General features: G+C 42.3%; 1 protein-coding gene across 2 annotated transcripts; it reads right to left on the bottom strand.

Annotated features, from left to right (window-relative positions):
- zfpl1 (zinc finger protein-like 1) lies at positions 1-5611 on the bottom strand. Of its 2 annotated transcripts, none has more exons than XM_030439104.1 (8): positions 5423-5611; positions 3394-3506; positions 3192-3303; positions 2187-2380; positions 1934-2012; positions 1647-1838; positions 1007-1130; positions 1-886 (listed from the first exon to the last, which is right to left on the bottom strand). In XM_030439104.1, exons 2-8 carry the CDS (start codon positions 3493-3495, stop codon positions 700-702), a joined length of 990 nt encoding a protein of 329 aa, XP_030294964.1. In that variant the 5' UTR covers positions 3496-3506; positions 5423-5611; the 3' UTR covers positions 1-699. The 2 variants fall into 2 exon arrangements, with proteins under 2 accessions (XP_030294964.1, XP_030294966.1); XM_030439106.1 differs by having other exon boundaries at positions 3394-3501; positions 5423-5606.
- Between the last annotated feature and the right edge of the window lie 8359 nt (positions 5612-13970).

Genomic DNA, 13970 nt, shown 5'->3' with positions numbered 1-13970 from the left:
TGAAGTTCTGTAGTATTCCTGTTTAATGGACAGTCAAAAAACATGAAGAAAATGTACACAGAGCTTGTATGGCAAATCTAAAAGCAATGCACTCAATTTCAGAAGTAATGCAGACACCCATAAATAGTTATGTATTAATTATGTGTGGGCTGTGTGTGATTCCGGTCCCGGCCACCTCGTGGAGAAACACACAAGGCCTCAAATCAAATCAGCGAGTAGAGTCAGTTTAGAAAGACGCTATTGAATGTTTTCGTTGCCAATTATATACATCCTGACCTCTCTGCCAGCAAAAGATGTTTCTTCCAACATCGACAGTGTTTGTTAAGTTTCTACTGAACTTAAAAAGAAAAAAAGAGAAAACTTGGACAACTTTCAAAGATCACTGATAATGTTAGCTGGAATTGTAAATATAAATACTACCTCTCTCTCCATCATTAGCTTGTCAAAGCAACAATAACAGAATTCACTGGGCGTTGGTCGCCCTCGGAGTTTGTGGGTTGCTCCCGAATGTTGTGAGATTTTTAGTGTCTGTGTCTGTGGAGGGCCGGAGATGGAGCGTCTCTTTCTCTATTCCATTCAAGTTGGGTAAACAGCTCCCTCTGCTGGGCTAACCCTGCGGTGAACAGTCCCATTTCAGCTCCATCTACACAGCCTTACATTGTGTAACACAGGGGGGGGAGAAGGAATCAATGCTCGTCATCAGTTTTTGCCCACACGGATGTGGGGGTTAAGAAGAGGATCTAAATTTGGGTCCGAGCCAGCGGAGGCACGTCCAAGTTTAGCCATGATGATTATCAACGTAAAGAATCCCAGAACTCCGACCAGAAGCAGCATGAAGACGCGCTGCTTCCAGGAGAAAGACGTCCGCTTTCCACCTGTGCGATTTCTAAACAAACAAAAAAGAAAAAGTGTGAAGAGGGCGAACACAATGACATTTGTAAAGACATATGAGTCGTGACAAAACAATAAAAGAGGCCCCAGCTCCACAGGGGATCATAATACTTACTTGAGAATTTGGGCAAACCAGCTCAGCGCTGGTCGTCTTCGGTACTTGTCGTCATCAAAGTCAATCTGTGTGACAGAGCTGTGACCGATGTCCCGAGTGTCGTAGATCTTCCTCGGTGATGATGCTGGAGAATAACCCAAAAAGATAAGTGTGTTAATCTTAATTCATTAGGCAATCTTTCAACAAGTAGGTTACACTTTTTCATCCGTCAAATTCAAAGACTTTTCAAATATTTCTAGCACAGACAAAAAATTTTGGTTTGAAAATAGGCATTTTTATTAAACTATGTATCCTGAACATGTCCAGCATTTGCAGCGCTGCCAGCTAAGACTCAGTGATTCAACAAAATTCATAATTTACACTCTGACATATTTTCTTATCTAAAAAGAAAACTATTCATTCAGATAGTAATTTAATATGAATTTTATGCATTTACAATTTGAAGCAGTTTCAAGGACTGTAAAAAAAAAAAATCAATGCACTATTAAAACCTTGAAAACACCATTGAAATTCAAGTGTTTTCAAGGACTTCCAGTTGTTGTGAGACCCTGAACAGTTTGTCAGATGTTCAGTATGTGCACAAAGCTGACCTAAGAAGGCAGTAAACACAGTAGATTCAGAGGCCTCTGCAGTGCTTTACCTGTGTGTATTGTAACTTTGTCACGGGTATTAGCAGCAGTAAAATTGACCACAGCGTGCTCCTGTGTATTTGGATCCCCATTTTTCCGAGGCCCTCCGATGTCTTCCTGTGCTGGAGGGGGCACAGAGCTCGGTGGTGGGCTGAAGCTGGTGTTGTACGTCTGACTGGGGTAAACGTTAGTTTGTTCTGGTGCTGTCGACGGAGGAAAAGAGAGATGATTAACCCACTGAAATGAAGTTCTCTTAAATATGTACATGTTGTTATGAAAAGTAAACATTAGCGCTCACCATCAAATGTTGACCAGTCAGTATAATCAGTGACATCAGCAGCTGAAATCTCCTCAAGAACCCCGACGGGCTCTTCAATCTGTCAGGACAAGATGACATTTTGTTACATTACATTTGTAAACATTTGTATAATTAGCCTTTTAAACACAACCAGAAGCACAGTTCTGAATGCGAATTGTTATCAGGAAGGCTGTCTCATGGTTGTCATGAATGGAGATCACCAATTAGGGATTTATCTATGATAGGCCCTTACCAGCGGCAGCCCCAAACCAGCTCTCGCCCAGTTAACAGATGACAGCTGCTCTTTCAGCACATCAGCAATTGGGCTGGCCAGGTTGGAGGGGGGAAACAGTGGACCCTGGCAGGCGGGACATTGGTATCCCGCTGGAGCCGTATGGAGGGGCAGCCGAGATGCCAAGTTATTGAGACAGGACCAGTGGAACACGTCTGTGGAAGCGGGAAAACATTTAAATCCACAGCAACAGGAATGAGAGCAAAAAAAAACAACAACATTTATCTCAATTGCCGTGCGTTTCCAGATACAGCTGGTGGAAAATACGTTTTTTGTCATTAAGCTGAACTGTCCCTTTAAACTTTGGAGGATTTGCTTGACAGACGCGGTGATTTATTTATTTATTTATTTATTTTTTTAAAATGTTTATTTGAAATGGACATAGCAATTACATTGGACAAACCATATGCATTGTTTAAGTGTTTTAGCACAAGTGCTAATTCACAACACTTGTCCATAGGCAGCTTTTGAAAAGATAGAGCAGTTAGAAAACAGGGCAATCAAAATAATAAGAATGGAAAAAGAAAAAAACAGGCAAAGATAGGAGAAAAAAAAAAAAAAAGAAAGAAGAATAAAACAAGACAGCAACAAAACGATAGGAAAAAGAAATCAAAGAAATACAAGCAAGTTTCAAATAAGGGACATAAAAGGCAACAGAGCAGAGGCAATATGAGCAAGCAGTAAACCAGTTAAGAACTATTCATGTGTGCACTGTTGATTAGATTTTAGCCACTGTTTGATTCCTTTGTTAAACGCTTTACTATTGGTCTCTAGTTTTAACTCAGTGGGTAGAGAGTTCCAGAGTTTGGCCCCCTTTACAGAGAGAGCAGACTGGCCTCAAGAAGTATTGCGTAGTGGGATGAGACAATCACCACAAGTGGATGCTCGTGTGGTCGCTCTGTGAGAGCACTTCAGAAAACAGTAAGAAAACGAGTGTATAATAAACAGAAACCTCAGGAATCTCACCATAGCAGACCAGCCTGACAGTGTCTTGAGAAGTCAGTGGAGTATTACACAGAGTACAGTTGGGGTTGTAATCGCTGTCCTGAAGCCATTGCAGATATGACTGCACGATACACTGAAGGGCAGAAAGTGGAAACACAGATTTTTAATGCTTTTTATGTTCAAGTTACGTACAAAATCGTGTGATACTTTTTCACCCGCTGACCTTGTTGTGGTTGGAGACGAGGCAATGCTCGCACACATTTACACGATGCTCGAAGCAGAATAAGTTGGTCACCTTTCTCTTGGGACACTTGCAGAGACCCATGGTCACCTGCGCTGTGTTGACAACAAACAAACACACGTGAGTTTCTGTAAATTCTAGACCATCCACCTGTTTATGAGCAGAAGCAAGAGGAATGTGTCTTCATTTACCGGATTGATGTATCATTATGTTCTCTCATACACAGACTAGAGCAACAGAATACGGGCAAAGATTCACAAGACTTTTATCAATTTCCTTTTTCCCCGACACACTGGCTGTAGGCACATTTTCTGTTTGTGCACACAGAGTGTAATAAGCTTCCTCCCTATAGAGTGTTGAACAATGTTAGCAATATCATCCTGATAATCATCAAGATATTCTTAAAACTCTTAAAACTGCAATAAAACATCTGGAATGATTTCTCAAGAAAAAAAAATATTTTTATTCCATCACAGCTAGAACACTTTCTTTGTAAAAAACAAAAACAAACAATCAAAGAATCTTTAATAAGTAGTCCCCCAGTACAGATAAAGGTTCATTAAACGGTGGAAACCAGATCTCTCTGATGTTCTTTAGTTTAGAATCTGTAGCATTTACACACTAGTGTTACGACAGTTGATTTCTAACCTCAATATAGTATCCTGAAAAATATCAATATTTGATACTATGTTCCATACCATGGGAAAGATTGACAACATTGAGGGCAAAAATGTTTAGATTTTTAATAAAATACAAATATAACAAGGTTTCTGGACTGTGTACTAAACAGAACAGCATTTAAGACAACTGACTGTCAGAGGAGTGTGGAGAGGCTTGCCTTCATGGGCACTGTGGTGATGTGTGTCGATTTGCTGTCACAAGCAAAAGACATTGAGACAGCAGAGTACCGACAACATGGAAAAAGAGTACTGAAACAGTATATTAATAATACTTATATATATTTTGTATCGATTTTGACAACACTATTACAGACATCCAATTTATCTTGTTTTAGTGGGGGATACTATGTGCAAGCCTTCAGCTGTGGTGACAGGCTTAGGTAATTAAAAATGAAGCAGGAGACATGTACAGGACTGCATGTCAACAGGTTAGACAACTTTTTCCAAATCATTAATGTGAGGACTATTATCTTGATTCAACATTATACCGATGATGAAAATTCAGCACAAACAAATCATTGCGAGTGTCTTTCATCATTATGTTATCGGCCAATCTCTAAAAGTATTCTGTATGTATGTCCTGATATCTCTTACTGTATTTCGCCATTGTGGGCAATGTTGCCAATATTTGTCAGGTATTTAATTTTCTAGTTCAGCCACATACAGGCCTTCTCATTGGTTATTTTACTGTTTACATTCCCTCAGTTTATTTTCCTGAAGAACTGACACAGATTTAATGTAATAGATACATACAGCATTTAAGCCATATTATTCTCATATTGTTCATATCATGATATAGTATGTTACCTTTACCTGAAATTATGATGTTATTATGGTAATATGCTTATGTTATTATGAATACAAGACATTTTCTGAAGTTTGTGTTCCATCTTTGTGAAAGTAATCATGAAAGTTTTTTTAAAGGCATCTTGTCTACTTGATTACTGTCTCACTAACTGTCAGTCTCAATGAATGGGTGTGACTGTCCCAAACAAGGCTAACAGCTAGTAGGTTCAAGCAACATGCTACTCGTACTATCTGATGACGTGATGAACACTTCTGTAGCTGAATGTTGTCGTTACAGCGAACTTGACATAAGTTATCGTACGCGTCTCATGCGTCTGTTTATCCGGTATAAAAATAAAGTCTAAATTCCAACTTACTCGCCCTGTTGTCACCTTTTTTGACAGCCTACACTCATCTGAGCTAACATTAGCTGCTACCTTAGCTATGGAAGTTATCAGGTTGAGGTGACGTTAGCGAGCTAATCTAGCTAGCTGCTGGAGTTGAGGAAGTTTCCGATGCAAACATGACGAATAAACCCACGTTACCTGTCACACGGACTTTAATCAGGTCCCGTTCGTTTCAGGTTGTGTTGTACGATTGTCATTTATGCGTCCCTGTCAAATTCACATGGAAGGCGGCTCCAGGAGCTGTCATAGGCAAAACTTGGGAATACTGCTAGCTGGTTCCCTTCCTCTATGTTTATATGTGCCACGTCTCTTCCGCTTCTGCGTCTTCTTCGCGTGTTTTTTTGTGACAAACCGACGGATCCATGGCGCCATCTTCTGTTCCGGGGTGCCGCTCCCTTTAGATCCCCTTTCCCCAAAAACAGGCGTTTTTTTCAGTTTTATAAGTCGCATGTAGTTATATATAGAAGGGGAAGCTATTAAACAAAGATATTAGACATATGATACACGCTTAAGCTTCGTATACGATGTAGAGTTGCTGTTTTAATCAATAACCGCCGCCATTTTGTTTTTCTTCTTCTTCTCCTTTTTTAACTGTATATCCCAAATCAGTGTGAGGGGGCTTCATCCTGGACTGGAGGAGGCTCCTTGTTCCTGCATAGCATCCAGTCCGTCTGCGCCACATTGACATGTGAATTGCATGAATTATATGTTATCTGTTTGACATTTTGTGTGCACAGAAAGATTAACGACCACTTATGAAGGGAGGCGGGAATTCCTCTTTATCCACCACAGCACATGTCTCTCTCTCGTGTCAGGTTCCTCTTAATGATGCATGCTGCCCTGTGATTTATACACCTTTAAATGGTCATTACTCTTCGTAACACATCCCGTCACCCCGTCCTTTTACATTTAGCCTTGACGCACAGTTCACAAACGGGGAAATGTATGCGTCACAGCAGGCAGAGGACAGTTCAATATAACAATAAACAATGATAGTTAAAAGAAGAAGAAGAAGAAGAAGAGCTAGAGCAGAAATAGAAATAGGATAACTACTATTCCTGTATTAGAATTGAAATCAAGCACATAAATTAAAACTGTAATAAAAATGTACAACTTCTGTTATGTTGCTTGTATATGTAGAATTCCAAAAATGTTTCGCTGTGGAGTTTTTGCCAAAGGTTTTTAATAATGTTACCCTGAAAACGAACTGAATTCAAGTGGAAACAGACAATTTTTTCCCCCCATGGGTGATTCCAAGTGGTATTATTGTTGGCTGGTGTTTTCCTCAGAGAAACAACAGCCAACAGGACAAAACACGAGTTTATTAATTCATTTCGTCTGTAATTCATTCTCCCGGGAGGTTTCATGCCCCGGTGGTAGCCAGAAAAACACAGTGAGAATGAGGCTTATAGAGAACCAAACAGAGATGTTGTGGTTATTGTACAGCCATGACATTGTGCAATCAAATGCAAATATAGATTAATAAAGTCCCAAATTCTGTGTGTAAGTCCAGGGTAGCAATAACACCTGTGTACTGGTGCTGAAGTGTGCAGGAGGAGAGGCATTTTTCAATTTTTCATGTAGTGTTTGAAACAATTTCGCTTTTTTTTCCTCCTCAATGCAAGACAGCAGAAAAAGACAAAAAAAGAAAAAGAAAAGGCTCCTTTATTTTGCTGGGTGTCCGCCTTTTTGTACTTGGCAGGATGGTGTCAGATTGCAGTGAGCATGTTTTGTCAGCAGATGGTGTACAAGCTGATCGAGCCAATAAAGTATTAGCTTTTTTTTTTTTTTTTTACCCAAAGTACACAGAATGCTGGGTTCAATCACTCACCAGCCGGCACTGTCTGTGCTGATGAAGATATTAACCTTTCATCAGGAGAACAGACCCCGACATGCAGTTATCTCAGATCGTCTGTTTGTGTGTGGAGATCTTTTAAATAGATGATCAATGATTGCACGTGGCCCATGAGCTAAGCTTTTTGAATCACTGCATTGACACGATTAAAGTAGTAAAAGACGGAGGATAACAGATGTTATAAATGTTTATTTTAGTTTCTTTTTCTTGCGCTTGATTAAAATATCAGTGGGATCATTTGATAGCAGCTAAATCTGATTTGCATTCTTAATGAGCAACAATTAAGTGTGTCTGGCAAGTGGTGTGCACAAGGGGGGGGAGCCAAAACGCACGCTAAAGTGCCCTCTTGGCTGGCAAAACACACTAAACTGCCCCCTTGGCTGGTTAAAACATGATAAACTGCCCTTTTGGGTGGCAAAAACACGTGTTAAAGTGCCCTCTTGCGTGGCAAAAACATGCACTAAAGTGCCCTCTTGGGAGCCAAAACGTGCGCTAAAGTGCCCTATTGGTTGGCAAAACACACTAAACTGCCCCCTTGGCTGGTTAAAACATGATAAACTGCCCTTTTGGTTGGCAAAAACACACACTAAAGTGCCCTCTTGGGAGCCAAAACGCGCGCTAAAGTGCCCTCTTGGTTGGCAAAACACACTAAACTGCCCCCTTGGCTGGTTAAAACATGATAAACTGCCCTTTTGGGCGGCAAAAACACGTGTTAAAGTGCCCTCTTGGGTGGCAAAAACATGCACTAAAGTGCCCTCTTGGGAGCCAAAACGCGCGCTAAAGTGCCCTCTTGGTTGGCAAAACACACTAAACTGCCCCCTTGGCTGGTTAAAACATGATAAACTGCCCTTTTGGGTGGCAAAAACACATGCTAAAGTGCCCTTATTTTTGCCCCTGCCCTTCAAAAAGTCTGTGCACGCCACTTTGTCTGGCAAAGAATGACATTAATGTGGATGTAGAAAGATGTAAAGAGATAATCAGAGACTGTAAATGTGGGTTACTGGCATGAAAACCTCATCGACAGTGTTACAATAACTCAGCAGAGTTCCTGCATTAAAAAACTCACAATCCAGCCATGACAAGCATTTTTTTAATATATATGCATGACTACGGCATCGATGCGTAGACGATGCTGCCCGTTCATGTATAATAATGACTTTTTGTCTTTACAGTATGCATGTATGCTTGTGTGTGTAAATGGCCATGCATACATTTGAGAGTGAGGGCACAAATGTTTTTTTTTTCTTTTCGTTCACAGTTCGCTGCACATGGGAATTGCCTGTAGAGGGGAAGCGACAAGAGTCAAATGAGAAAATGAAAAAGCAAAAAAGACAGAACAGCAGCAGTCCGAGATGTGCGAGGGAAAAGGACGGAGGGAGGCTGTGTGCGTCTGAGAGGGCCTGAAGAGCTCAATCACATTATCATGCATGAAATAAGAAGTTGTTTAATGTGGCGTTGAGTGTAAAAGCCTTGAATTTTTAAAGTGGAATTAAATGCACATTTGCAAATGAATTTAGCCGCTCTTATTCTTTTATTAAAGTTAAATGTAACAAATGAGTCGACCGTATCGTTCCAGCAGCGGAGCCGTCTCACACACGCGTCTGTTACAAGACATTTTCTGTTTTATGGGCACTTTCTTGAAAAAACAGCACACTTAAAAACAACTCCAGATTAAATGCTGCATCATTTCACCCTCATTGGTAAATTGTTTAATGTCTTACAAAATGAATATGCCACTAAATTACTTTGTGCAAATGAGCGTGAACTTGCAGCGTCCTCTGTGATGAGCAGGGACGCGTATAAATCACTGACAGGGGGCGAGGACATGTGCAAAGGGCATTCGAAAAGCGTCGCGCTATCAGATGGAAGGGAAATCTAAAGACAAACGACAGAGACACTGGAGGACAAATCAGCCCTGGAGCCGAGGCGGCCGGGCCGGGAGTGACCGGAGGGGTTGTCGGGTTGGGGCTGGGGGGAGGGGGGCATTGATTGATTGAGTCTGGCAACTATTGATCAGCTATCAGCTCCATCTGTGAGGGAAAGCGTTAGGATTCAGTCCAGCTGTGGCTTGTTTAATGAATCGGCTCCCTGATGTTTCTGTAAAGGGCTTGGCCCTAAATCAGACAGGGTGCTGAAAAGACCTGTTTCATTTACTGTGCTGCAGAAAGAAGACGGTGTGTACAACGTGGAGTTTAATTTAGTCGGTCAGTTTGCTCAGTGTGCCGGGGATGAATCAGGTCGGTCACGTGGGAGAGACGAGCGTCGTCACCGTCTCCACAACTTGAGAAGACGAATCTCCGCACATCATGTCATGTCATGTTTACAAATCTCAGCTTCATTACAAGCCTTGCACATTTGGCGACGATTTTCACACTAATTCACACTTTCGCGCTAACACATTAACGCACAGCACGCTCTGTATTCGATTCACTTCTCAGCCCTTCTTTTCATCAACGGTCATGAAACTGAAAGGCTTGATTGTCCAGTCTGTCAGATGTGAAGACGTTTCTGAAGGTTCTGAAGATTTGAGCTGATGTGAACGTATTTTTTTAAAGACAGAGATTGAAAATATTTGAGAAAACACATGGATTTTAGTGTTTGGTCCTCGGAAAGTCTTGCAGTGAAAACTGTGTTAAGAGTTTGCATTGAAATTTGCATTTATCTGCCAAAACAACACGTAGCCTAAAGTTCTTGAAACAATCACAAACCCAAGGGGCGAATATATCGTTTCACTGTTGGGAGCGACAACAGACAAACACAGACTGTGCTGCCATAAACTTCGCTGAATGAAATCTATATAGAGGAAAAGCTCCGTAGCTTAAAGGTGAATAGATGTTTATACCAGCAAAATATTCAACATAGAGTTAATGGACCAAGTGTAAGTCTACTGAGTTGTAGAATTAAATGTCAGACATATCTTGTGTTTAAGTTAACTTCTGCAAACACGTTCGGGACGCCAACGTGTGTGGAGGTCCAGGGTTGCTAGGCAGTGGACCAAATCCCTGTGAGGCTTATGAAGGAGTGACCCAATCTGTCAGTGCTATTTTTTCTCGGCTGTATTGATATGACAGTATTAAAGTGACAGGAAAGGTCCACAGGTCGGATTGGAAGCCTGGGAAGGACACGGCCTCTGCACACGGGGAGCGCGTTACACCAACTTAGCTACCAATTTTACGGACGCATACGGACAGCTGTAGTCGTCCGTATGTGTTTTCTTGTTCCTCTTGTACTTTTTTTTTTTTCGTGTGCCATAACTGAAAACGAAGCAGAATCAAATCCACGGTCATAACCACATCATCTAATTTGGAATGTAATTACAGCGCAGATACTGTTACTTTGTCGGGACGGTGGCTCAGGAGCGAATCCATCAGGCTTCGCTCTGAATGAAATTGGATTGACTGATTGATTTATGTATGTCAAGTGAAGGGCAAAGAGTCGGACACAAAGAAAAAAAAACACAGAGTGGGAGGGAGGGAGGTGGCGGGGAGGGAGGGAGTCGGAGATGTATGGATGAAGCATGGCCCCCTGCTGAGGGAAGCAGAGTATTGAATCAGACAGAGATAAATGTGTGAGAGACAGAGAGAAAGAAATTCAGACGTATGCCTGCTGACCTCAACCCTTTTTATATCCAACTAATCAATACAGGGAAATGCACGTGTGTGTGTGTGTGTGTGTGTGTGTGTGTGTGTGTGTGTGAGGGAGGGAGGTTGCGTTTGTGTCGCTTCCAATAAGGATCAGAACCACAGTGACATTACCTCGGCCCTGTCTGACTCCCCCCCCTGGCCTCCCAACCTTTGCACATGCCTCTATTTAATTTTGGAGCCCGTAACCCAATAAAAGACTGAGAGGTCTGGAGCACTTAGACTGAGACCGTCCTCGCCACTGAGCTCGGCGAGGAAAGTACGAGATAGAACATCAGAGCGGCGGCTGCCCGAGTGACACGCGCGTCCTCAGGTTGAGAATATAACGTGCGTATAAAGCGTTTCTGGGCACATGCTTTTTTCCTTGTGCTAACAAATGGGAGCACCTTTGCATAAAATAACTATAACAATAAAAATGAATGGCTTACTCAGACGCTCTCTCCCACTCGCTCGCTGTGAGCGCACACAAACACACATCCGCGGACAAAGAAAAGACACCAGCATCTTCTAAACGAATCATTTCTTTGACAGATGCCCGCTCTGTGCTGTATATTGCTCCGAGAAACGCGTTTTCCCCGGCAGAGAATCCTCCAAAGTTTCTATTAATCATCTCAAATGTGTTATATTCCACCTGGGATTCACCCCCCCGAGCAGCCTTATTATTGGTTCTTCCTGCCGTTTAAAACGGAAAACATTTCCCTACACATCTTCTGCCAATTAGGAAGAAACCTCCCCCCAGCATGGCTTTATTCAAATCCGAAGTGCATATAACAACCACACCGGACCAAAGTTTAATTCTCCGGGAAGAGGAAGTGAAGATGCAAACTCTGCATGTAATAATAAATAAATGTTTTGGCCCCTGTCCTTTCTGTGAAATGAAGAGAAGGGGACATCACAATAGCAGCCCGGATGAGATGAAGTGGAGCTTCAACCGTGAAGACAGAGAGAGAGAATGCAGCTCAAGGATCAAGTGGCTGAAAGGGAGTGAAGCTGTGCAGAGGATGAAGGTACCCTCCCCATCTCAGCACTCAGCTGTTATTGGTCCTCGGGATGGCCTGCAATCACCATTAAAATCTCACAGGGCCTCGCTTTATGAGACAGTAAATTAAATTGACACTCCCCAATGCGAGATCCTCGGGTGAGTACGAGATAAAGCTCCCCTGAAGATCTAATGATGGACCAGGAAATGTTGGAAACCTTGTGGACGGTGTCACGGAGCGGGATACACCCCCTCCGACTGTGATTGATTGTTAACGGAACAGAAGGGGAATAAAACACAATAACAACTGTTCGCTGAGACACTTTGATGGTGCAGCAGGGCATCATCAGTGAATGTCTGACCACAATCACCTGGTCAAGATTCAAGAGGAAATTAATTGTCACTTTGCAACACAAGTCATAAAAATACTGGTGAAGTGTTGAGTCTCACAGCCTGAGGGGAGAAGCTGCTCTGTAGTCTGGCGGTGTCGCAACGGATACTTCTGCATCTTTTACAAGATGGCAGCCGGGTGAACAGACCGTGGCTGGGATGGGTTCTCGTTCCTTGCCGATATCACGGATGCTCGCTAGATGGGCCACCAATGATCAGGTAATTGAGGTTATTATAACACAACTAAAGGCCCCGTCAACATTTACACAGGCATCATCGGAAACATGGTTTTGAACCAGAAACAACCTGCGTCCAGACCGGCGCTTCAGCAACATTTCAGAAATAATCTCCGCCCATTAGGGGTGGGGATGGATCTTACCAATATCACTGACATTGTCGATTCTGCCTATCAATCCACTTCCTTATCAATTCTCATTTTGATTCTTGAGTAGTGGCAAAAAAGGAGTTCTACACAGTCTTCTGCACCAAAAGCAACCTTTTTATTTTTTCCCTAAATAATATCTGCACAAGACTGTGAACATGAACACATTCAACTCAAACATACTAAACAACACCTTGTACACACAAGATGTAGTGTAGAAAGAAAATATAGTCTAAATAAATTAGTTCTACAGTCGAACACATGACAGTCTTGGTACTTAATTCCATGCTGGGTAGACAAATGTTTAAGCATGTTGCTGGTATTTGCAACCTTACACGATATTACAGCATTGCACTGATAACACACGGCAGAATTCTCATGTTCTCTTGTTTCTCTTGTTTGAAATGCAGCCAGGCTTTAGGTCGCTCCCTCGTCTCCATGATGCTGTTGAAGGTCTGACTCGTCGCAGAGAGTGTGACGCAAATATACCGCGACGCAAAATTTCAGGAGAACCGGAAAACGTTGAGGAGAATCGATAACGTTGGAGGCGTACAGTTCCGATAGAATTGGTCAGTTGGAACCGGTTCTGAGTCGGATTCCCGCCCATACTAACACACCTGAAAACACACATTTCATGGCCCCTCCCGAGCACCAGGCATGTGCATGACAATGTGAACAGGAAGTAGATTGTATACTCTTTGGCTGGTGGCTTAGCTAACATATATATTTGTTGTTTGTCGCTGAAAATGGGTCTTCATCACCTTGGTCCATTTTCATTGACTGAAAACATAATTTACAGGGTCACGAAAGGCCAAAACACATGGAAACACCTGTGTACATGTGGACAGGGCCTTGTAGCCAGTTAACCTGGTATTAACATCAACCTGAGTGATCCGTGAACAGCTCCAAGTCTAAGTTAACATACGGGGCATTAAAGATGGCTCATTGTCATTCATCCTCTGGAGACCATGAATGACAATAAAAAACCTTCGTGGCAATTCATACAGATTGTGTGTTGCCATCCATGAAGCCATGAAGCTTGAGTTTCAGTGCTTCACACTGGAGATGCACTGGTGCTAAACCCACCAAAAAGAACACCAGGTTTCTATTCGCTGCCGTGTTGTTGGTGTTAATTCGGCCTGATGAATCACGTTTTGTCTCTGTGTGTCCAGCAGCTGGTCGCTAACCTTCAGAGCCTCTTATTTCGCAAGTGTACCAGCAGAGAAGCCGGTCGCTGCTTCCAAAGAATGACTTCTGCATCACAAAAACACACAATTAAAAAGCCAATTTCCCCTTAAAATTGGCTTCAAAATGTTCAAAATGCAGGCAGATGGTCAACATTTTTTCAGAGATGTCTTATTTAGCCGTGGCTCATGACGAGCACTGACTCACCCTCTGGAAACCTGTGTGCATGATAAAATCAGATCCGCTATCAGCCC

Source organism: Sparus aurata, chromosome 13 (assembly GCF_900880675.1).
Source record: "Sparus aurata chromosome 13, fSpaAur1.1, whole genome shotgun sequence".
Taxonomy (NCBI): domain Eukaryota; kingdom Metazoa; phylum Chordata; class Actinopteri; order Spariformes; family Sparidae; genus Sparus; species Sparus aurata.
The sequence above is the reverse complement of the archived record's forward strand: the minus strand, read 5'-3'. Positions and strand labels throughout refer to the sequence as shown.

Coding starts and splice junctions, on each gene's coding strand:
- zfpl1 (XM_030439104.1), bottom strand. CDS start 3,495: ATGGGTCTCTGCAAGTGTCCCAAGAGAAAGGTGACCAACTTATTCTGC. Junction 2,381..3,191: donor TGTCAGGCTGGTCTGCTATG/GTGAGATTCCTG, acceptor CCGCTTCCACAG/ACGTGTTCCACTGGTCCTGT. Junction 1,131..1,646: donor CAAAGTTACAATACACACAG/GTAAAGCACTGC, acceptor GTTATTCTCCAG/CATCATCACCGAGGAAGATC.